General features: G+C 37.6%; 2 protein-coding genes and 1 pseudogene across 5 annotated transcripts; 1 reads left to right on the top strand and 2 right to left on the bottom strand.

Moving 5' to 3' along the window:
* LOC102686268 (zinc-binding protein A33-like) overlaps positions 1–24,784 on the top strand; it is a 97,285-nt pseudogene that overhangs the window by 38,330 nt on the left and 34,171 nt on the right.
* LOC102685658 (zinc-binding protein A33-like) lies at positions 76–12,134 on the bottom strand. 4 transcript variants are annotated; one of them, XR_001478587.2, is made up of 7 exons: positions 5,922–6,506; positions 4,638–4,733; positions 4,102–4,332; positions 3,465–3,487; positions 3,024–3,142; positions 1,115–2,547; positions 76–817 (listed from the first exon to the last, which is right to left on the bottom strand). XR_001478587.2 is itself a non-coding variant. In XM_069195917.1 (6 exons), the coding sequence occupies exons 1-6, from the start codon at positions 11,804–11,806 to the stop codon at positions 2,000–2,002; spliced, it is 1,020 nt and encodes a 339-aa protein (XP_069052018.1). In that variant the 5' UTR covers positions 11,807–12,134; the 3' UTR covers positions 76–1,999. The 4 variants fall into 4 exon arrangements, 3 of the variants coding, with proteins under 3 accessions (XP_069052018.1, XP_069052019.1, XP_006631732.1); XM_069195917.1 differs by lacking the exon at positions 5,922–6,506 and adding an exon at positions 11,804–12,134 and having other exon boundaries at positions 76–2,547; XM_069195918.1 differs by lacking the exon at positions 5,922–6,506 and adding an exon at positions 12,017–12,133 and having other exon boundaries at positions 76–2,547.
* Positions 17,818–22,293, bottom strand: LOC102685860 (zinc-binding protein A33-like). Its single transcript, XM_006631670.2, has 6 exons — positions 21,892–22,293; positions 21,000–21,095; positions 20,367–20,597; positions 19,759–19,781; positions 19,553–19,671; positions 17,818–18,524 (listed from the first exon to the last, which is right to left on the bottom strand). The coding sequence occupies exons 1-6, from the start codon at positions 22,291–22,293 to the stop codon at positions 17,980–17,982; spliced, it is 1,416 nt and encodes a 471-aa protein (XP_006631733.1). The 3' UTR covers positions 17,818–17,979.

A 24,784-nucleotide genomic window follows, 5' to 3' on the forward strand; every position in this document is an offset into this window, starting at 1 on the left:
GCGCTCTGTAATATTTTACTGTGTACTATTAAAATTTCTATTTCAGATCAAAAGATGAATATGAGGCAAAGTGTCTCCCATTGACACAGAGTGTCAGTTTTTATTTCTGGATGTTTCAATCCACACCCAATTCCAGGTCAGCTTACAGAAATTACTGCAATAAATGAACTTAATATAAACTAATGTAACAATAGTACAGTATTTCCCATACTTCTTGCATGCAATGACTGTTGGAGCCATTTACAGTACATCACTAGATATGTTCCTCCAAGATGCTTTACCAAGCCTTAACTGCAGGCATTTGTACTTTAAGCTTTTTGCTGGAATTTCTGACTTTAGTTTCCTTTTCAACAGGTAAAATGTATGTTTAATAGGATTCAAATCAGAAGATTGAGGTGACCAGTTAAAAATTTTTCTTTTTTTTCCCGATGGATTCTTTGGAGTACAGTATGTTTTGGGTTAATGTCTTACTGCACATTGAATTACCACTCAATGAGTACGGAGGCATTTTGTTGAAAATACATTACTTCAGAATTCATTCTGCTGCTGCCATCATCAGTTATATCATTGGTAAAGACCAGTGACCCAGTTCCAGTGCCAGTCATACATGCCCAAGCCATGACACTACCTCCACCATGCTGCTCAGCTGAGTTGGTGTGTTAAGGATCTTTGTTTGCTCTTCTCCTTCTCACACTTTTGCCTTTCAGTCATTTTGATAAAGGTTTATCTTAATCTTTTCTGCCATAACGTTGATCCAGAATTGTTGTTATTAATCTGTGTACTCTACACATTCTATTCTGGCCTTTCTCTTTCTGTTCTATACAAAGAAAAAATAAAAGTAATGGATTACAAACATAGTAATAATATCATTAAAACATTATATGTTAAAACACCATTATGACATTTATTTTTTAACTTGTAACTCTCATGTTCTGAAATATCAGTAAACTGTAAAGTATTACTGTTCGAATTGGTAGCATGATGATGCATTGGCTGCAAAGGAACATGTAAAGGTTAATACCATGCCAAAAAATAGAAATGTGTTACACCAGAACATGGCCTTACAGCTGAAATATATATTATTTTTACGTTTTAGAGTTAAATTAACCTTTACCTGAACATTTGTTTACTTTTGGGAACGGACTTTTGTCAGAAGTGTTTGGAATGGTAGTTTAACTCTTGAAATTTTAATATGAACATTTAGCTTTTACTCTTCCAATTGACAGACTGATCAGTATGGGTTTTTCTTAGTGATGTCCAATCCTCTTCTACTGGCTTGGCCCAGGGATGTTTCATCATACAAAGAGAAAAAAGAATGTTTAATTCTCAAGATTTCTCTTTAATGGAAATCCTGGCTAGAATAGTGAGCAGAACTTCCCAACAGTGTGATTCAGATATAGTTGTATCACAATGGGTGAAGAGAGCATGGTTCACCCCAGGGTGTAGGACTACTACTGTATATGCTCTAATATGCAGGCTGTATTTATTTGATTAAAATCCATAACAATTGGCTCACAGTCAGAATTCTTTTTACGTATGGACTCACTTTCAGCCTGATATCTTGAATGAATCTTAAAGTCCTGACTAGGACAACAGTGTTGAGTTGTGCTGCAGTATCTTTAAACCAGGAAATTACTGTTGTTGATTGGTATTGATGTCAGGTGTAGTCTTTTAGATGATTGACCATGATCTGATCTCTGTTCCAGGATCTTTTTCAAGATTTTCTCTCTTGCATTAGAAAACTGAGAGGAACATTGTTCGACTATTCATAATTAGGAAGGTTGAGAACGGACCCTGTTTATGCAGACTAGAGATATGCTGCTGTACAGAGAGTCTCCTTTCTGGTGCTTTACACAGACAGCTGAACTGTAGGCCTATTCTCTGGAAAAAGAAAGCACATTAAAAACTTAATAAAACATACAGTAATTCCTAGTGTAATATACCTTATAGTACCTTGCCTCTTCAGGAGGGTTTTTTTCTGCACCAATCTTCACCTTCATCACCCTATGTTACTCACCACCATTAAAGACACCTTCACTGGGCAGATTCGCAAAGGGATAAAGCCAACACCAGGTGAGAAGACTGGAAACACTCTCTCAGTAAATGTATCTTTAAAAGTATGTATGGGAGTCCCATCACTAGGATCAGAGAATGACACCTCCCCCCTTTCATAGTCCAGCTGCACTCTGATTTTCTGGGGTTTCCTCTTCAAAGTGAGTCTCATCCCTGGTGAGGTAAGTGTACTGTAAGAACCTTCCCAATGCCATATAGCCCAAAATCCTCTTTCTGGGCTCAGAGTCATTAACCCTTTCCTATTGATGGACTCTTTGCTCACACCTAAGAGCCAGTAAGTGGTGTCTCCCACTTCAACATCCCAGCAGTGTCTTCCTGAGGTGAATCCCTCAAATCCAAGCACACAGTAATGCTCATCAAACCTCTCTAGGTTCATAGGAAGCTGCTGTTTCTCAGCACTGTATCTCACACTGGTTAGATCCTCAGACAACGAGAGATGAGGATTTGCTGTGATAGGATCCAGAGTCACAGGAGCTGACAAGAAATTCAAGAGAAATTAACAATACTCAAAGAAATATATAATAAGATTTTTTACATATTATGTTATGAGTAATTTAATACTGCGTGTAATGACCTCAAGAATAGCAACATGAAAAATTAACAAACAGGAACAACATGTTCAAGACAGGAGCCATACACCCAGGAGCATAGATTAATTTGTAAAGCTAATAATCGCACCGTAGTGTAAAACAATAAGAATATGAAATGACAAATGTGAAATTAAATTTTAAATCTTTTAAGTGTATCTGTTTTCCTACAATCTCTGAAAAATTCCAAACAACACTATATTGATGAGAAAAAAGTCACACGGATGACTGAGTTACTGTACCAAACTTTGTCCTTATCCAGGCAATATTTCAAGTGTGTGATGGTAAAGATAGGAGGATGAATGACCTCAGCAACTAGAGCAGATCATATTCTACATGTGACCCCTTCCCCCTTGTACTTACTGTACTGAACAATCCCCAGCATCTTCTCCCAGACTCTGTACTTCAGAGATCCAAGGTGCTTGGCAACATCTATTAGTGCTCCTGAAACCTCTTCTGGATCCAGCAGTGTGCACTGGGTTCTGTAATAATATTCAGGAGTTACTGTAGTGTTGCTGTAATATTCAGGCTCATGACAAAAGGGTCCAGCTGTACTAATTTATTTGATCAAATGACAAAACAAATGGCTCACAAGTCTAAGGATTTCATCTTCAAATTTTGAACAGAATTCTTCCGTTCACTTTCAGTCTGGCATCTTGAACTAAATTTAAAGTCCTGAATATGACAACAATGGTGAGTTGCAGTACCTTTAAACCAGGAAATTGCTGTTGATTGGTATTGATGTTGTCAGGTAGTAGTCTTTGGAATCAGTACAATTGAAAAGAGGAAGACAAGTCTACATACCTGCTCTTTGTCTCCTTGTATTTCTGAAAAACAAAAATACAACCACTTAGAAATTATTCCCAGAACATTAAACAGGAAGTTTTGGGGGAATTCTGAAGAACTCTCTGCATAATAAAATAGTTATGTTAGTTCTGTTTAGTGACCATGATATAAGGGTAAAAGACACAATGGTAATAAGTTGCAAGAAGCATGTCTGAAGCATATAAAATGTTTGTTATGAAGCAGAATATTAAATTGAATTTCTATAACTTGTATAATACAGAACTAAATGCTAAAATATGACAAGAAAATTATAATTAAATTGCATATTACAAATTAAAAATGAGAAAACAAAATCCCAGAATAATTAATTCTGTTTTTAATTTCCCTTTTACTTATTATTTGAAATTAGCCCCTTGTCAATGAAGATACTAAGTACTAAGTTATCACTATTGCGGCCCACACTGAGAAGGGTCCTGGTGTTACTTCAATGAAAGTGAGGAGAATCCAGGAAACCCCATAGATACCAGTATAAAACTAGAAGCAGAACAGACTGCTAAATTACATTAGAATCTTAAATTAAGATAAAGGACAGGAAAATATAAACAGTAGCTACTGTATCATTGTATGAATGTGCTCATTTAGTCTGCATCTTTACCTGCAGGAATTGAATGTCTTCAGTTCCCATCTCTTGTTTTATGGTTCTGATTGTGTCTGAAAGAGATGAAATCTCTCTTGTAAGGCTCTCAAGATTCTCCTTCATTATCTGACTCTTCTGCTCTTCTTCTTCCCTCAGTGCGTCTATCCTGGCTGCCTCTTCATTGAGTAGAAACTGTTGAAGTTTCTCAAATTCCTCCTTTATTTGCCTCTCAGTTTGTTGGGTCTGCATCTGAAATTGAAAGTGTTTATTATTTGTTTAATTGTATTGGTTCTTTGTGATTCTTGGAACAATCTCTTCAAATTGTAGTCATGTTTTCAGTTCAGTTTCAGTGTTTTGTCTTTTTAAAATATTTTAATAAGTGCCTGTTCCAGGAGCTGTAGGGAAAAACTAAGATTTTTTAAGGAGATTAACTTTTACAGGGACTAATTACAGGGATTGTTTCAGAGCAGTTTCTAAACATAGTCTTTGTCTTTTCTCTTAATTGAATATTTTAATTTGTATTTCTGAAATTAAAATTATAAAGGCAATATTACCTTAATGTGCTCTGCAGTTTGATTACATGCCTGTTTAACTTTACAAAAGGTTTCCAGCTTTTTCTGTAGGGGCTCCAGTGCAGTGTTGAGATCCTCCTGGAATGAGACGACACTTTACTCCAGAAAAAGAGTGGCAACAGACATCACTGCCAACTCAGGATAGAAATTTCCTATCAATGGAAGAGTCACACAACATGGAAAATCTCTCAAGGAAAAGGTTACTGCAGACCCTTCAAGTGACTCTGTTGCAGCAGCACCTCAATTGTTATATGAGTCCTGATTGCCAGAGAACTGGATGACAGTTTGCATCAAAGTATATCAATTTCACAGATTCAGAATAAGAGCTGAAATTAAAGAATATACAGTACAGTATTTAGAAACTAAAACATCCATCAATAATCACAAGAGCTTTGTTCCCATAAAATGTATGAGTGAGTTTCAACTTTTGATCTCATTCTTATGGGTTTATGGTCTGGGTGTGATAGATAGAATAAACAGAATTCCCTAATTGTATATAAAAGAATTAATTTCACTCTCCAGCCCTTAATTAAAAACAAACCCCTCTATTCACCAGCTTCAAAAGAACCTGCAAGTTGATAAAAAGTGAAGACAGCTGTGGAGATTAACATTGTTTTCTTAAAATCCAACAGAAATTAGTTTCCCTTTGTGACACAGTGGAGATTTATTCCTCAACCTACTGTATGACTCCACTAGTTCCCATTAGCGGGCCTAAGAAAGACAGGGAATGCACCTCTCTCGCTCTCCTCACTGACAGCTGCGTGGACCTGCAATAATTATCTAAATCAATCATACTTGTTTTTCCTAACTAAACACCCTATATTAGATATTCATGCGGCTGCTCCATTGTTTGTCACAGAACCCCACCAACAGCTCCTCAGCTCAGGTGCATTTTGGTTTTCTCTGTGATCCAGAGAACCATTTATTTTACCAAGCGTTATAGCTCACCATTCAATCTAAATAGGACCATACAATTACCAATTGAAAGATTTCAAACAGACAGTATACCTCTTGCAGAGGTATTTGATATAGAGCCAGTAAAAGGCTCAGCTCAAGATCCACACATTGTCACATCTTATACAGACTAGTAGTAAAATGTTTTACAGTTTATCCATGTTCTGTAGTCAATCATAAATGGCACATGAATTACTGTTAAGACAGGTCTTGAATGAATAGGTTCTTGCTACAAAGATACAAATAAGAAACTACTTAAAAAACAACAAATTGCCTGGATTGTTATGATTATATTTCACTTGCATTTCTCACCTTAAAATCCTTTAAAGCCTCCTCCAAGGGACGGAGCTCATGGTTTTTATGATTTATTGAAGTCTGGCAAACCACACAGATAGGCTCTTCATCATCCATACAAACAAGTTTAAGTTTCTCACTGTGCAGACTGCAGAGCACTTCAGACCCTGTTGGGGGTTTCTGACTCCTCTCCTTTGTGAAGGCCTCACACAGATTCCTTAAACACAGGCTGGCATGAGGTTGTGTTTTAATAAACTCCCTGCAAAGTGGACATTCCTGAGATCCCTTCAATTCCCAGTACTTCTCCATACAGTTTTTACAGAAGCTGTGGCTACATGTCAGGACAATAGGATCCTTGTAGATATCCTTGCACACAGAACAAGTGATGTTTTCTTCTAGAAGAGAGTATTTTTCTGCCATTTCTTCAGTTATAACTAGACCCACCCTGCATTTATAGTTATATCTTCTTGACTATGTTTCATAAGGACATTGACATCCTCTTAATTTTCTCTAGTTATATGTTAAAGTAGATGTTGCCTCTGACATCACCAGTAAGTTCCTGAAAGAACACAATAGATTATTTTTCATTATAAAAGTAATGACTAAAGCCTTGAACTGGCAACAACACTCAAGTTGCCTGCCTCTTATATATTCTCCCCAAGCAACAATCCAGTTTGACAACATTGCTGAGTTTTTCTGAACAAGGAAAAATGTTTCTGGAAAGTCCTAAAAATGTGGTAATGCTACAGTATAGCTTGTTGGTCTGCTATGATTGGATGAGTCAGGCAGTGCAAATGTAATAGAAGTTTCACATTTCTTTATTTCTGATCATTAATTTAGTTCTTTTTCAGCTTGTATGGTCTACATGCTATGTAGAGATAAAGTAATTTTTTTGTTTTGAAAATGCTGTAGGAAATGTTTTAGGTAACTAAAATCTATTGTCACCAGTATTGAAATACAGAGAAAACAAACTATATGTGGATTTTAATATGTTATTATGCAAAAATTAAAAATAGTAATTCTTATCCAGCTTTTCTACACAATACACTTCTGCTACACTACACTAATGTTACAAAATAGCAGGTTCAGGAAATAAATCTGAGCACAAGGTAAGGGTGAGGCACGTGTTCTTTTTACACGACCGACAGTAATAGCTCTGTGATTATAGTAGGAAATCAGTCAAACTTGGACAATACAAATACAGTATTGAGTAACAATGAAAAACACAATCAATACAACACGCAGCATACACCAGTTACATTGTACATGTCTATGCTGTGCAGAGGCCTATGTCCTACTGTATGTTCTACTCTGTAATCTGAAAACACTATGAAATGTCTTATAGACCAAAAATGTATCCTAAAGAAAACTAAACCCCCTTTTCTTCTGTACATCATGAATGTCAAAACTGAATGGAATCACTCTGTATATTCCAAAAATGCATCAACGAACTAGGCAAAAATGTCACAACATGTAACAATCAGTACTCATAGTACTGCTGCTTCATTTAACATTTTAGGGGAGTACTTTGCACTCCTTGTACCTTTGTAATAAATCAAAGTAGAAATTTAGGACAGCTTATTCTGATGTAGGCTCTAGAAAGACCTTTAAGAGGATATTTTTAGAGCAAATATTTTCAGGTGGAGTGGTAGTTGTTTTAACTGTAACAGACCCGCTTTAGTTGGTAGCATAGCAGAGGAACCCTACACATAAAACCTTCTCTTTATATGGGGGTTTAAGCAGACAAAAAATCAACCCTGAAGCAAAACTGCCTACACAATTCTGAACTTGTTTACCCTATACAACCATGTATGAATGCATGCTTAACTCCAAAGTCCAAAAAATGAGTAGCAGTAGGAAATGCCTCACCTGGTCAATCCCGTTTAGGCCAGTGTGCTATACCCAACCTTTATTTACTGGCAGGCTGGCACAGCAATAACTGAGGCTGTTACTTAGTAAGGTAAGTCTTAATATCAGTTTTAACTCAACTGCAATATTTTAAACCTTTAAAATTTGCTAGAGCAAATCTCACCCAGAGATTTACAGTCTCACCATCAAGAAGACTGAAGGTCTGAGCAGACACAAAGTGACTTTTATAGGGAATTGGATTCCACAGATGTGGTTAATTTCCTTGTGACAATGTAAAGTTTGCTTATTTGAAATGTCTCTGCACTGCCTTCTAGTGGCTCAGCCCTTTTTCCAGACCAAAGTTCACTCTAGTAAATCAAGTCTTATCAAGTACTAGATTTTCTGAGCTTGTGTGAAACACTGTTGTATTGTCTATACAATGAGGGATGCTCTCAGGGCAGGCTACACAATCACTCAACATCTCAGAAAACTGAAAAAACACACTCAGCTTCCTACTTCCCAGTTTGGTGGAGCGGTGGCTCTGTGGCTAAGGATCTGCACCTGTGGCTGGAAGGTTGCTGGATCAAATCCTGCAGCCGGCAGAGGAATCCTACTCTGTTGGGCCCCTGAGCAAGGCCCTTAACCCCAACTGCTCCAGGGGTGCTGTATGACAGACCCTGTGCTCTGACCCCAGGCTCTCTCCCTGTCTGTGTGTCTCATGGAGAGCAAGTTGGGGTATGTGAAAAGATAATTCCTAATGCATGAAATTGTAAAGGGTTAATAAAGTGATGTTATTATTATAGGGTCTTTTTATGCTCTCCTGCCATTCCACGGTTCATCCCTTCCAACATCCGTGACACCCTGTCTTTACATGTCATGAAACATTCATAAAATAAATTCTCTTTTTTGCTACAACTTTTGTTATAGCACTGTCTAAAATCAAAACAGAGTGGTGCAAGTTGATGCCTCCATGAACTCGTGGATCACTGACTACCTGACAGGCAGACCAAAGTCTGTGAGACTTCAGAACTGTGTGTCTGAACAGGTAGTGGGTAACACAGGGGCTCCTCAGGGAACGGTTCTTTCTCCATTCCTCTTCATCCTCTATACTTCGGACTTTAAGGACAACTCAAAGTCATGCCACCTGCAGAAGTTCTCAGATGACTCTGCAATTGTGGGATGTATCAAGGGTGGGCAGGAGGAGGAGTACCGAGGACTGGACAGCAGCTTTGTGGAGTGGTGTGGGGAGAACCACTTTGAACTGAATGTAACAAAGACAAAGGAACTGGTGGTAGATTTCAGGAGGAAAAAAGTCAAACCTACTCCTGTCTACATCCATGGGAGTGGCGTGGAGATGGTGAACTCGTACAAGTACCTGGGAGTGCACATCAACGATAGACTGGAATTGTCTAAGAACATCGAGGCCATCTATAAGAAGGGACAGAGCCGACTTTACTTCTTGAGGAGGCTCAGGTCCTTCAATATATGTAGCAAAATGCTACATATGTTCTATCAGTCGGTGGTAGCGAGCGCCATTTTCTACGCAGCGGTATGCTGGGGCCCTGGGATTAGAGCAGTGGCTGAACAAGCTCATCAGGAGAGCAAGCTCTGTCACTGGGTCGGACCTGGACCCCTTGGAGGTAGTGGCTGAGAGGAGAATGGTGTCCAAACTAGAGGCCATCATGGACAACGTCTCCCATACCCTCTATGAAAGGCTTGTAGAAATGAAGAGCACGTTCAGCAATAGAATGATTCATCCACGGTGCGAGTCCATCTCATCCAGCTCTCCCTCTCTGCCATGCATGAGAAATCAATTAAAACAAACACCAGTGGCTTAAAAAACAGGGTTTCTCCTTCTGCTGTCCACACACTGTCAGGCTGATGCTTATAAAATGAGATCAGGGGGCGCTACAGGAGGTCATTCTTGCCTTCTGCCATAAGACTGTACAATAGATCCACCTTGCGTCTGGGCAGAGGCAACATTAACAGTGACCTGTTTCTGGACTGAACAGTAAACTGCTACATCTGTTCTTTTTCTTTTCCCGTTAACAACAGTTTTTTGTGCAATATATGCCAGGGACCCGTGCAATACATTTATATTGATATATATATTTACATCTATATTTATATTCATAAGTGCAATATGATTTTTCTGCGTACTGTTCTGTTCTAGTTTGTTCTTTGTGTGTTCTGGACTGTGAGTAACTCTTTTAGTGCACTCCTCACTGTACTGATTGCATTGTATGTATTGTATTATTATTATTATTGTATCATTCGTTACACTGTGGCTGTGTTGTCTGTGTTATGAGTCCAGGGTATATCCTGCCTTGTGCCCATTGCTTGCCTGAGATAGGCTCCAGTTCCCCAGTGGCACTGTATTGGATAAGAGGTTATAAAATGGATGGATGGATGGAAACATTAATGCAGAATAGAAAATATGAAATAAAATGTTGTAGTGTTGTAATATAATGTTATGAGCCAGATCTAGAAATGACTTCACACCCTCTGAAAGTGTAATCTGTGGTAGAGGAAGGGTCTTTTTGTAGATTTCATCACTGTCTAGTGAGTGGCACTCTGCTTGCTGGGAGCCCAGAAGAGACCAGGAGAGTTTGAGTAGGACAGAGAGAGGTCAGCAATAGTGAGCATAGTGTCATAGATCATTTCTACACTGATGATACTCATATCTTTAGTTAATTTAAACTGTAACAAGACTTGCATATCCCATCAGTTGTCTAAAGCCAATGCCATAACCTTATTTGTTGATGGTACTGTACTTGTATTTAAATCTAAATCGAAGAACATGGAAGTATTAATTGATCTTGGCTTAATGTTTGATCCACATGTGCAACATATTGTAAAAATATAATTCTTCCACCCCAGGAATATTGCCAGGCTACACTTTTGACTTTTCTTGAATTGATTATTGTAACCCCCTACACGCTGGAGTATCTAAATCTACATTGAACAAACTACAATATGTCCAGAATTTGGTAGCCAGAACCCTGAGCAGGTCTAGTGCAAGTGATCACATTACTCCTGTTCTGGAGTCCTTGCACTGGCTTCCTCTCAGTTTTTGTGTCAACTTCAAAATCCTAATGCCCACCTATTAGGCTCTGCATGGCTTGGCACCTCTGTACCCGTCTGAGTTACTATCAGGCTGTTCCCCACCTTGCAACCTTCATTCATCTAATTCTGTTCTCCTATCTGTCCCCCAAGCTCATGTATGTTGTATGACAGGATCTTCTCCTACTATGCTCCAATGCTCTGGAATTCTATCAATAAGGATATCAGGAAGTCACCTTCCCTGTGTTCAAACCCTTCTTCTTTAGAAGGATTTTTTTAAACTTGTTTTTGTGTATGTCCCTTTGCTTTCCTACTGTATTCCAAACAATAATTTTAACTTTTTAATACTGCTGTTTCCTCTCATTGTGTATGTTTTCTAAAGTGCTTAAAGTGCTTTTAAGAAGCCTCTTTTTAAGGTGCTATATACACAATAAAATTTATTTATATACTAAATAAATGTATATATAATTTATTTATTAAATATATTTATATATGTAGCCCTGGAAAGAACACGCCCCACTACAATAAACTTAAATGAAATAAACTTTATTCTGGATCTGCATGAAATCATAAAAATTAGTGGTTGTATTATTTTCTGTTACAGAACTTTGGATGCAGTATAACCTTTAACCCAAAAGATTCACATAGATATACATGGAGATATACACACACCAGGATGCACAAAGTGCTACTAAAATAACAAAAACAAAGCAAAAATACGTTAGTGGCAATTTCCCTAAGGAAAGAAATACTCCACATTAGTCTGAATGCCACATTTTTCATTGGTCCCATTACATCACAGAAATATAAAAAAAACAAAACTACTCACTCTTTAATCTCGTCTAATCCAAGACGCACATAATATCACAGTATTCTTTTAACACGCTCTGAACAAGTTAAACAGAATAAGCTCATTCTTAAAGAACAAAACAAATCATTTCCTCCACAAACAATGGTTAAAGAAATGCAAACTAACAAAAATGTATTACCATTTATCGTTACGGACATTATTCCCGTTACGGAACCCACTCACACAGCACTGGAACTTCATGGGAGTCGGGATCACTTCATCCATAAACATCAATCAGTTTTGTCTAACTAATATGTCACCGTCCCCTCATATATCAGCAATATACATCTTTCAATGATTTCCAATCTTCATGTTTGATAGCTACACCATCAACTAAATTCTGAACATTTACCTCTGCATTCACATCACACGGAGCCACACACCAAACTCAACTTTACGATGTCCACTTCCACAATTACTGGCGCACTGATGTCACTCATACGTGCGTGTCTTAAAGCGACAGCTACCAATTTCAGTGTCAGATTTCAAATATCCACTCCGTAACTACCCGGGTACATACTGTATATATAATTTATATAATATTTATATATTATTTATTCTTCTTTCCAAAAGCATGGTGACCACCACATTAGAATACAGATAGAATTGAAATCTTACTGCACAGTGTATGAAAGGTGTCTGAAAGATTAAAAATACTATTCAGAATATTTAATTGAACTTCAAAACATACCAAAAAAATGTTAAAATCTCAAAGGATATTGTAACACATTATAAAAATGTATATAACCTAAAGTGTGAGAAAACAGAAATATAATTTTAGTCTTAAATTCAGCCTTACTTAAGACTTAAAATGTACTGTAGAACTACTGTTTAGTGGGTAATGTAGTTCAGGCAAGAACCACCATTTTGTCTGAATCTACCACTCTCTTACAATATGTTCTCGACTTTAAGTGCCGGTCAACATTGATTATATTGTTCTTGTTAAGACTTGAAATAAAGAGGCACAAAAAAGGTTATAAAGATGTGAAAAAGAAAAGTTCTATCATTTTAAGAAATATGGATGTGTTATGGAACATTGAATACAAATTAGAGAAAGGAATTTTGAATTCAAGTTGCAGTATACATTGATTCACATTAATAACCAAAAATTTACATAAAAAACTATTGTTTGACAAAATAGCTACTGTAAACAATTCCCAAATCCTTAATAACAAAGAATGAAAATGAAATGCTCACGTGGATTTATACTCCATGAATAATCCAGGCTTTCTTTTTTAACATAGGACATTATCCATCCAAAATATCCATATTTACTGTAACTATCTCTCTCAATTAATATACATTTGACTTTTTTGTCAGTTTTGTCATTTTTCTTGTGAAATTGCTGTGCACTTTTGAATATGTTCCCAAACCCACGGAACCCCCCAACACTGTTGTTTCCAAGAATTGCAAAGTTTGCTCAAATGAAGGAGATCAGGAGATCAGTGTTGTAAAGTATTCGGGACATACGAACTCCTGTCAAACCCATCTTAATTCATTCTAGAACAGTTGGTCTACATCATATCTCCATAAACAAAACTAGGATGCATCCATTAATTAAGAAAGACATCTAATAAATGGAAATTAAGTGATTTTTAAAAGTGTCACTGAGATACTTCTATTCTGCATGATCTCACAACAATAAATATATTTACTCACAGTCATACAAAACCCAATTTTACAGCCACCTCATCAGAGTTGCTGCATTTGAAATATTCCCCTCCTGTCTTTATACAGGTGGCTTTGGCCCCTATAAGGTTTGCATCTATTCAGAAAAGTTACAGGTTCTGTAGAATTTTTTAATCTTTCCCTTTTACAATCTACCATTATACCAGTGTGAAAGAAAAATACTGCAATTTATTTTAATGATTAAGGATCAGTAGTGCTCACATCTACTGTAATGAAATGCTCTGAAAGGCTTGTCAGGAAGAACATTAACACAATGGTACCTGAGTGCTTAGACCCCCTGCAGTTTGCAGGCCCACTGATGATGCTATTTCCCTGGATCTTCACATTGCCCTGGCTTATTTGGATCCTGAAGACACATATGTCAGAATGCTATTCTTTAATTACAGCTCCGCATTTAACACTATGACTAGTCAGGAAGCTTAATTAACTAGACATCAGCACCTCTCTATGCAGCTGGATTATGGAGTCCCTGACTGGCAGTTTACAGACTGTAAGGGTCTATGGAAGTCCTTCTTCCACACTGACCGTCAATATACTGTACAGTAGCTGCCCCTCGGGGCTGTGTGCTTAGCCCCCTGCTTTTCCTTGTTCACCCATTATTGTTTGGCCAAACACAGGTCCAACTCCATCTACAAATATGTTGGTGACACTACCATCATTGGCTGAATCACCAGTAATGACGAGACAGCCTCCAGTGATGAGGTCAGGAACATGCAGGGGTGGTGCCTTGACAAAACCCCTCAGCATCAGCAAAACCAAAGAGCTGATCATCAATTTTAGAAAGCAGGGTGGGGGCCACACCCAAATTTACATCAATGTGGTGGCTGTAGAGATGATTAGCATCTTTAAATTCCTGGGTAATTTCATTGCTAAAGATTTAACTTGGTCCCAGCATGTAACTGGAGCTACCACAAAAGGCACAACAGTGCCTTTATTTCCTCAGACAGTTGAAAAAATGTGGTCTATCTTCAACTGTCCTTATCACATTTCAGGTCAGCCCAGTCCATCATTGAAGTACAGCTCCCCTCTATTGTGGACATTTTTAGAACTTGCTGTCTCAGGAAGACTGGAAGTATCACTAAGGACAACAATCATACTGGTTTCTCACTTTTCTCCCCACTTCCCCACTCTGGTAAGCATTACAGGAGCATAAAGGCACAAACGTCTAGATTCAGAGACAGCTTCTTCCCACAAAATGTCAGATTATTAAACTTTACCCCTACCACTGTCTCACACTGATGTTTTTTTTTCTCACACTGGTTGTCTGACATTTTTTAAGTTGTATGTTAATTAACTTATTGTTGCTGCTGCTGTTCTTTATGTTTGGTGATTCCTCTTTTTATTGCAAATACGCACCTGTGCAAATGACAAATAAACAGAACTGAACTAGAAGGCTATGGTGCTTTAAAAAGGGGACTATTACTCCCATAAAGTGATACTTCTGGAATGCACTCAATAAAAATGATTACATTTCTTCTAGTTCAATAAGTTTACCTGTCTCAGTCATTTGTTTTTTGTCTCATTATTATTTTCTTTGTTATTATACATTTATCATCATTTATCAGTTATAATAGAAGACATGAGTTCAAGGAGAAATTCATATATTAAGCCCAGTTTTCATATAAAACTATAAGAGACTTCTATAACACATTTATCAGTGCTCCTGAAACCCCCTCTGGATCCTGCAGTGTGTGCTGGGCTCTAAAATAATATTCAGGAGTCAGTACTGCTGTGGGTTTGGACTCAATACAGTAGAAAAGAGAAAGACAGGCTGGAGCTCACATACAGTACCTGCTTTATGTATCCTTATAGTTCTGAAAGACAACAATATGACAAATTAATAATTGTCAATAAGAAACTTGTATGAAGTGTGTTTGAAAAATATAAAAAGTAATAATTTTAATACAACATAGAACATTTATTTAAAATTCTACAACAACTGTACATAACATACTTTTAAACGTGAGAAGTCATTCTGGAATGACATTTCGAGTCATTCTGTAAAATTCCTGAACACTACAGGAGATTTTCTAGCTATAAATACTAGATTCACTGCTTACTCACAGCAGAACTACTCATTATTACTGTAATCTAAAAAATGCAGTGTTACACTAAAGCAAAGTGCACACTACAGCTGTCAGTTCCCTACAACCTCCTGCAAGTTCATACAAAGCTAGTTCCACGAGGTGGTGAAGTGATTAATTTATCAGAGTATATTGGAAGAGTGTAAGAATTATTACTTTAATACATGCATGGATTTTGTTGATGGGATACTCTACGTAGAATAGGGCATTGACCATTCAAAGCATAAAACTGGCCAATAAACCACTAAGAGAAAGCTTTGTCTGTTCCTGACGTCCGTGTTCAAATGCAGAGCCCGGAACAGTGTCTGGATTTTAATGTGGGCTGGAACTGGGAGCAGGTGCACAAAATCAACTAAAATGTGAAAGAGCCGAAGCACCCTTAAGGGGGAGGGATTACAATCGTGACACCTTCTAGCGTGAGTCAGTTTTAATTAAAATACTCAACATTCTAGTTTTACATTTTCTTTCCCACTGTTACTACAGTAATATCATTATTGACACAATTATCTGGAATTGATCTACATTCAATTTTAATACACAGCTGTGTTGTCTTTTCTTTTCTTGAAATACAAACCCTTTTAGGAGTAATAAATACAGTCCAATTTATACTTGTTCCTACATACAAACGTCTTGGGAAAGGTTATGGAATGTTAATAAAGAGACATTCTTATATTCCTTTTAGTGTTTGATTAACTACACAAATCACACCCCTAAGCCATAAATTCCCGACTCCTACTCTCTCATTATGATGTCTACTTACTATACTACATGGAGGTTATCGAAGCACAATGCGAGAATCTTTTGTCGTCTTGAGCTTGATTTCAGAACTTTCTCATAGTCTAGAAACTTCAGAGGGACCGTGACTATACTGCGTCCTACAAGTCTCGTGTCATAAATCAAGAAAGGAACAATTCTATTATTTACTTCTTTTACTTTCATTTATTGATGAATTACCTGAAACAAGTTGATTCAACAAACAACTTTTAATTTCTATTAAATGCCTCTGCACAGATCTTTATTGTAACTGTAAAAAAATGTATTATTCACACATTATGAGATTATGGTAACTATTTCAACTAATGTTAAGAAAGACTGGACATCACACGAAAATGACAATATTTTAGTTATACAAAATGTATAGTAGAAAATCATGAACAACACTCCAGTGTATAATTTCCTAAGTGAATCAGAAATACATTTTACCAGGCATTTTACACAAAATCTACTTCACCATTCAGAGTATTAAAGCAAAACATAAGACACTATTACAATTAGATTACTGTATGTTTGTAATATTTCTTTATACTGAATCCCTTGTATTATTGTTAATGGCACAGCATGGCTCACCTTGGCTATTGAAAAATCAATAAAATATTTAATAATGGGAGCATACTGGAAAGTGTATTGAATTGTGTATTGTATATGCTGATGCAAAATCTCCATATATTCAATCCCTTTCCTTACCAAAGACTGTATAGAAAGCTTCAGTCTATAGTAATAATTTATCTCAAGGTATCCATCCTTTCCTGCAATGAATCTCAGAGAGCAGTACATAAAGTAAAGTTCTAGTAAAATCTGTAAGTTAGGATGGACTCTTTGATATTGGGTGGAGAGACAGTAGGTAAAGCTCAGCAGTCTCTAGATTTTATAGTTTTGGAGAGAATACAATCTGACTGACTTGCTGTGGAATCAGAATTTTCCCTTTTGTCCCTTATAAAGTTAAACTAACTTCCAACATGATAGTGATGTTCTCTTCATTCTTCCACATGGGGCAGCACTGAATTTCAATTCAAACCTTAAACTACATTTATCATTGGAGTAGCATTCAAGCTACACAGGAGGTGATCCAAGTAGAATTCAAAAGTAGGACAGAAGAAATTTGAGGCCACGATGTTATTTTTACTGTCTTCCTGATTTAGAGCATCCTATGAAGTTATTTCAGGAGACAGAGGCATATACAATGTTCAGGATTAGCATATTGCTAATTACAAACAGAAAAATCCAAAAGAAGTTATAGTATTGTCACAGTTTCACAAAAGCCTGCACAATCCCTTACCAATTCCTACTCAAGCAGACACATTACCCAATTACCCAATCACTCATGTTGGCACCCAACTATACAAGGACTCAATCTACAATTCACCATGCTGCCTTACTTCTGATGTTCCGGTTTTTCAACCTACACCTGTCAAGACTAGTTTAAAGGATCTGCGATCTGGATAAATACAGCTACTTCTTCCTTATACCACAGCCCTTAGACCAGCCCCAGTCCCGCATAAGATTTCAGTTTTCAGTTACCTCACTGTAACAAGTATATGAGTAAGAAGTACAAACTCCACTGGTTTCATTAATTATCCATCTATTTATATTCTGAATGCTTTATACAGTACTGGGTTCAAGGGTTCATTTTTTATGTGTATTCTTACTGTAATGTGCATAAACAACATCCAGAAATTGAGCACCTTTATTCAAACAGCAAACCTCACTAAACCCTAATCTGGATGGGTTTCTCACAATAGCTCTGCCCTGATCTTCACCCTTATCACACTTTATTATTATCCACTGTTATAGACACCTTCACTGGGCAGATTCGCAAAGAAATAGCATCAAGAGACCAGAAAAATGGAAACACTTTCTCTGTGTAGGTATGTTTAATAGTGCAGATAGCTGTCATGTACTTGGAGTCAAAGAATGAGACCTTCCCCCTGTCATAGTCCAGATGCACTCTGATTTTCTGGGGTTTCCTCTTCAGATTGAGTTGTGCCCATGGTGAGGTCAATGCTCTATAAACCCCATCCCACAGACCTATAGCCCAGATTCCTCTTTCAGGGCTCAAAGTGATTGAACCTTTTCTGTTAAGGGATTTTTTGGCCACACCCAAAGCCCAGTGAGTGTTCTGCCCCACCTCAATATCCCAGCAGTGTCTACCTGAGGTGAATCCCTCAGAGCCCAGCACACAAGTAGAGTAATCAAATCTCTCTGGGTTGTCAGGAAGCTGCCATCTCACAGTACACACTCTCAAAGTGGTTAGATCCTTAGACAGTAAGAGGAGGGGGTGTCCAGTGTTTGGATCCAGTGTCACTGTAGCTAATAGGAAAAAAAAAAAGGAACTCAACACTGATTTGCTCAAAGACATCGTTTTGATGAATAAATATTTTAATTGTCCTGGAGGAAACCGGTGTTAACACAGGGAGAATATTTACACAGAAAGCACCACAGGAATTGAACCCAGAGCCACAATGTTGGGGAGTAGCAGTGCTAACCAGCGCACCAATGTGCCACCAATCTCTAGCAACTTTAGCAACTAAAGTAATGTAAAGTTGATAGAAATGTATATAAATATCATCTCAACAATTGTTGTACTAACAGGTGTAGAATATGCATTGCTTGGAACAAGAAAGAAACAATTAGCCTTACTGTAACTACAATCAAAAGTATTATAATGAAAAGTGACAATATCGGTTTGTATTGTATTGTGCCTGTAAACTCATTTTAACAGACCTGTGGAGTTACTGACATTAATAGCAAACACCAGACAACATTAGGCTGATGAAATGTAAGTAAGATTTTGGATCAAAGCAAATTCTAGTCAGTGACATGTGATGACATAACTAATGAGCATACATACAGGTGGATGTTGCACACTTGTGGTGGTGAAAGGTTACCATTACCTGTAAAGCGCTTTGAGTGGAGTGTCCAGAAAAGCGCTTTATAAGTGTAAGCAATTATTATTATTATACACACTGTCAGGAGAGGATCAATAGGACAAACTAGCCATGTAGTGACACCTGTTGAGCAAACTCCAGAGCTCTTACACAAACAGTCATACTCCTACTGCTTTTATCTGATTGACTCCTCACTTCTCAAAGTTCCTCTTCCTGTATGGTGAAAAACTGTAAATCCCTCCCCCTTGTGACAAACTGGCCATGTAGAGAAAACTGGAGTACACTTGTAGAGAAAACTGGAGTAGATCATTCACCTCTCTTCAGGGCTCTTACACAGTCACACTATTACTACTTTAATCTGATTGACTCTACAATTCACAATGTTAATCCTGTACTCTGAAAACCTGTAAATCCCCTTCCCCCATGTGATCCCTGCCCCCCAGTACTCACTGTACTGAACAATTCCCAGCATCTTCTCCCAGACTCTGTACTTCAGAGAGCCCAGGTGCTTGGCAACATCTATCAGTGCTCCTGAAACCCCCTCTGGATCCTGCAGTGTGTGTTGGGCTCTGCAATAATATTTAGGTGTCAGTGCTGTAGGTTTGAACTCAGTACAATGAAAAAAGACGAATGACAAAAGGCTAGATTTCACATACCTGTGCCTTGTGTGCTTGTAGTTCTGAAATACAATAACATCAATTGTTACTAATTATTCTCTAAGAGAAATACGTTCTAAGAGAAATAGTTCTGTGGGACTAAAGAGGACACTGGATAACAATAGAGTTCTATCTTTCTGATAAGTGACCATAACATTACAGCCAAAGTTGGAAAAGAGATCAAATTGTAGACCTGTATGATTTTTTTTAAGATGGAATAGGTAATATTATATCATACATAATATTTCATTAATTTTCACAGCATTTAACATAAAATATAATGCAGCAGAGCAATAAAATGCACATAACATAACTTAAAAAATAAGAAATTAGACTCCTATGATAACTAACTCTATTATTAAAATCCTTCACATTTCAAATTTAAAATCAATGAAGAGCTGTCTGCAATTTCCTACTTTACATTGGGGTTATCAGTGTAGTATGCCTTCAATAAAAATGATGTCTGATTTTTTTTATTTAACTCCTGAATGGGTATTACTGTTTGGATGAGTACTTGCAAATCTGTGAAAATTCAGAAGAATTTCACAGCATTAGACAGCCAACTCAGATAAGACAATGTTAATCTGCACTGACATTATCTACAGTACCTGTAGGAATGAAATGTCTTCAGCTCCCATCTCTTTTTCTATGGCTCTGATTGTGTCTGAAAGGGATGAGATCTCTCTTGTAAGACTGTCAGTCTTCTTCTTCATCATTTGACTCTTCTGTTCCTCTTCCTCCTTCAGTGCAGCTATTCTGGCTGCCTCTTCATCTCGCAGAAACTGGTGAAGTTTATCAAACTCCTCAGTTATGAGTGTCTTTGTTAGCTGAGTCTGCGACTGGAATTAAAAGTGTTCATTACTGGTTAAATTCTGCTGACACTGTGTGAATCTTACAGTTAATTTTTCGCAAAATGGAGACTTTATTTGGAGGGATATTCTCTGTAGCAGGAAGGGTAATATTATAAATGTCAACAGTTCACATTAATAAATATAATTAAAAGTGTAAACTTAATAAGAAATACTTATATTCCAGTACCCATAGGAGCACAGTGTACCATACTTGACAGTGAAATGTTTATGAATGAATTATTTTTTCAGAGACTGAAAGGGACTCTGACTGAATTATTTTTTTAGAGACTGATCCTCTCAGATGTATTCAAAGCTATTCATCTTTCTGTTAACTTCTGACAATTTTCTGAAAGTATTTTATATTCTTTATATTCTTTTAAACAAGATTACCTTAATGTGCTCTGTTGTTTGATCAAATGTCTGTTTAACTTTATTGAAAGTTTTCAGCTTCTTCTGCAGGGTCTTCAGTTCAACACTGAGGTTTTCCTGGAACAAGTCACAGGAGACGTTCACTCTTAACAGTAGATAAAAACTAAGGGACTTCATTGCAAACACACAGGAAAAAAATCTGTTAAAAATCAGATAAATTTCATTACTTCATGTCCTGATTCATTTTAATTGAGGGAAATCTCTACACTGGCTTCCATTGAGGGAGAGAAGGAGTAAGGAAGACATTTCCCTCCATTGTTATATTTTTGGAAAAACAAATAATGTATATTGCAAGTAGGGCAAAAGAAGGTCAAATGATATGGGCGCCTTTTACCTATGTTAACCCAGAAACCCCTAACTTCAAGGTCAGCAGCCATTTTGTTTTTGTTGAGATGGCAGTTTCAGCCATCTAAAAACTTTGGGTTACTTGGAACTATCCCAATAATAGGTTTATTCCATGCTGAAAAGAGAAGAAAGAAAACACCATGTTTCGGCTGTGGAGCCTTCTTCAGGTGTAAGTGGTGTAAGTGTACACTTGAAGAAGGCTACACAGCCAAAACATTGTTTTCTTTCTTCTCTTTTCAGCATGGAATAAACCTATTACTTGTCCCTTTGCAGCCTAGGCATGCAGATGGAGCTACCCACCTGAACTACTTACATATTTATACAAACAATCTGGGAAAGGAATGAGGAATATTCTTCACTTTATTTAATTACAAATTATATACATTACATTTTTAAATAAAACATTTAATCCAAATTTAATGTTCTAAAGTGAAATTTGTAATAAGTGAACAAATATTTTAAAGACAAACTTCTAAACTGATAGTAAATGAAATACATTATGTCTCACCCGACAATCCACAACAGCCTCCTCCAAAGGACAGAACTCATGGTTTCTATGTTTTCTTGAAGTGTGGCAGATGAAGCAGACAGGATCTTTATCATCTAAACAGAAGAGTTTGAGTTTTTCATTATGCAGACTGCAGAGCATTTCAGATTCTCCTGGAGATTTCTGACTTCTCTCCTGCAAGAAGGCTTCACACAGTTTCTTGAGAGACAGGCTCACAGGTGGTTTGTCTTTAGAAATTGTTCTGCAATATGGACATTCCCAAGAGCTGTTTTGTTCCCATTGTTGCTCCAGACAGACTTTACAGAAGCTGTGGCTGCAAGAAAGTACAACAGGATCCCTGAAGATTTCATAGCACACTGGACAGGAGAGTTCGTCTTCCAGAACTAAAGATCTGGCTGCCATTATTTCCCAGAGTTGCCCGTCCTGTTCACTGTAATGGCTTCAGGACAAAGTCTTAGGTTTGTTATCAGTTATACTTTGTGCTTATAAATAGTGCTGGTTAAATTCAGAGAATATCATTTCTTGTGAAATTCTTATGTTTGCCATTTAATGCTTACTGTATACAGTACATGTATGATTTATTTTTCATATTTTCAATTTTTAAAAAGTGGTGGATTTCATAGAGGACTAATCAATCTATCTACAGTTTTTAACCATTACTTCCAATTCCCGGTTTCAATCAGCAAGCAATCAGCGCAAAGTAGGGTACACCTCAGGCAGGATGCCAGTCCTTTGCAAGGCAGACAGACACAAGCACAAACACACACTTACACCAGGGCCAATTTTCTCAGGTTCCAATTAATCTAACAGTATGTATTTGAACTGTAGTAGGAAACCTAACCCCTTGATTATCTTAATCAGAAACTTGGACCTCCATCCCCTTTTGGGAAGCTCTCTCTGGAGCTCTCCCTCAGAGCTTCCTGGTGTGCTGTATTTGCAATTTATTAAATAAGGAGGAGCTCAGCTATACAGTATCCAGGGGGCATAATGACACAAGCTTGTTCAGGCAGAATGGGTCTTTGACCCATTTGGACTCTGTTTGAATGAAAGGATTTGTGACAGGAAGTCAGCGTTGACATGTTCCTTATCTATTCTGTACTCAATCTGATACTGGAACATCTGGAACCACCAGGTGGAGTCTCATCAGAAAAGCTTGATCTGAAGGTTTTTCCTCTTACAATCTTTTTGTCTTTCTTCTCACAGAACTGTACTGGAAGCAACCACTCTTCACTGGTAACAAAGGGTATATTTGTCACATTTCAACAAGGTTCGCATTGCACAAGAAATCAGTATAAGAATCTTTACATGCAAATGTCCATAAAACAGTACAGATGTGAATATAATATATGAATTAGTTTTCAGGATCTTGCTTACGACTTGTAAGAGCTGGAACAGATCTGCTTTTCCCCAGCTACACATTTCAGCCTGCTCTACTGCTCTCCAGTTGTACTCAGAAGTTATGGTCAGATAAGACAATCAGTAAACCATTTGCATATAATGGACTTACCATTTTAAGACCTCAGGCCTCATGCCTTTGCATCTTGATCTTCTCCTCGAATATTACAAACTGGAGTGGAGTTCAATACCCACACGGAACAACCTCACAACTAAACATCAAGACATAGGTCCTAGTCTGAGAAGCAGACAGCACTGACACCTCATAGTCCTGTAGCACCTCCCTCAGTTCATAAGCATGAGTTTGGTCAGGACAGGGCCTAGGCAGGTGTGGGGATTAGTACCACTGACTGGTTGGTGCACAGTTGGAGCTTCTTCCAATAGGCAAGAGATTTGCCTTAATGAGACATTAACCTGTACTGGTGTATGTGCTCATGTAGCAGACAGCACCTTGGGGTATGAGCCTTCCTGGAAATAGTGAGGTCATTGTTTCAAAGAGTGCCACTTGATCACTAAAAATTGTGTCTTACTGGGTGATGTTTGGGTTTATCGATTCTATTGATCAATAAAGATCTGTAAATTATTTATTTTGTGCAAGGCATTCCTTTATTGTCAGAACTTAACTTTGATTCCATAGCTGCAATATATATATATAATATGATAAACATATATGTACACACTATTCTAAATGAATTAGAATATAGTGTATGAATTAATAATAATAATAGCTAACATTAATATAGTGCTTTTCTGGACACTCCACTCAAAGCCCAGGGGAAATTTGGCCAGGTCACCAGGGTAACACCCCTACTTTTTTCAAGAAATTCTCTGGGATTTTAAATGACCACAGAGAGTCAGGACCTCCTGGTGGCTAAATGAAGACTTATAATTTTGTTCTATCAGAGCAATGTAGAAATAGATGGAAGATCAGAATGTGTAAGCTCAAAAAATGTTATTGTCACAGTAAAAAGATTGGACGTTTAGGCATCAGGTACCAAGGGTTGTATGGATGTCTGTTGCACTGACGGGCCAATGATACTCTACAGTGATGTAGTTTCAAATCTCATTCTCTGCATTTCCTGCATTGATCAAAGGCTCTGTTAACACAGATGCTGGGCAATTATCACACCATTCAGGGAATAATACAGTATGTGGTGTTGCCACACAGGTTTGAGTGGACCTTTGTTTGAGAGGAGGGCCTAGAGACAGGACACAGTGGAACAATGCATCATTATGCCAGCTCTAGGCTGTGGGATCTGCCATTTCAAAACTCCCCCACAACTGTGGGAAGAGTCAAGGGCCTTTGTTTAGAAGAACAAAATAAAAACTTTTGAAGGAAGCACGGTTGGATGAACAGACTGCAGCAGCTGGACCCAGGAGGTCTTGACTGGACACCAGGGACCGGATGCTAGGGAGAAAAACAGTCTCTGTTCTCTCTACCCAAAACTGGACACAGAGACAAGCAGGGTGGTGGTGAGTGGAACACCATGGACACAGT

This window comes from Lepisosteus oculatus, chromosome 11, assembly GCF_040954835.1.
Source record: "Lepisosteus oculatus isolate fLepOcu1 chromosome 11, fLepOcu1.hap2, whole genome shotgun sequence".
Lineage (NCBI taxonomy): Eukaryota > Metazoa > Chordata > Actinopteri > Semionotiformes > Lepisosteidae > Lepisosteus > Lepisosteus oculatus.

Bases quoted from the DNA above. Each gene is read 5' to 3' on its own strand.
- LOC102685658 (XM_006631669.3), bottom strand. From the start codon at position 6,323: ATGGCAGAAAAATACTCTCTTCTAGAAGAAAACATCACTTGTTCTGTG. The intron at 3,488-4,101 runs GTAAAGATGCAG...TTTGTTTTTCAG, and splicing joins AAGACATTCAATTCCTGCAG to AAATACAAGGAGACAAAGAG. The intron at 3,143-3,464 runs GTATGTAGACTT...ATATTATTACAG, and splicing joins TACAAGGAGACAAAGAGCAG to AACCCAGTGCACACTGCTGG.
- LOC102685860 (XM_006631670.2), bottom strand. From the start codon at position 22,293: ATGGCAGCCAGATCTTTAGTTCTGGAAGACGAACTCTCCTGTCCAGTG. The intron at 19,672-19,758 runs GTATGTGAAATC...ATATTATTGCAG, and splicing joins TACAAGCACACAAGGCACAG to AGCCCAACACACACTGCAGG. The intron at 18,525-19,552 runs GTGAGTACTGGG...TTTTCCTATTAG, and splicing joins GCTGGGAATTGTTCAGTACA to CTACAGTGACACTGGATCCA.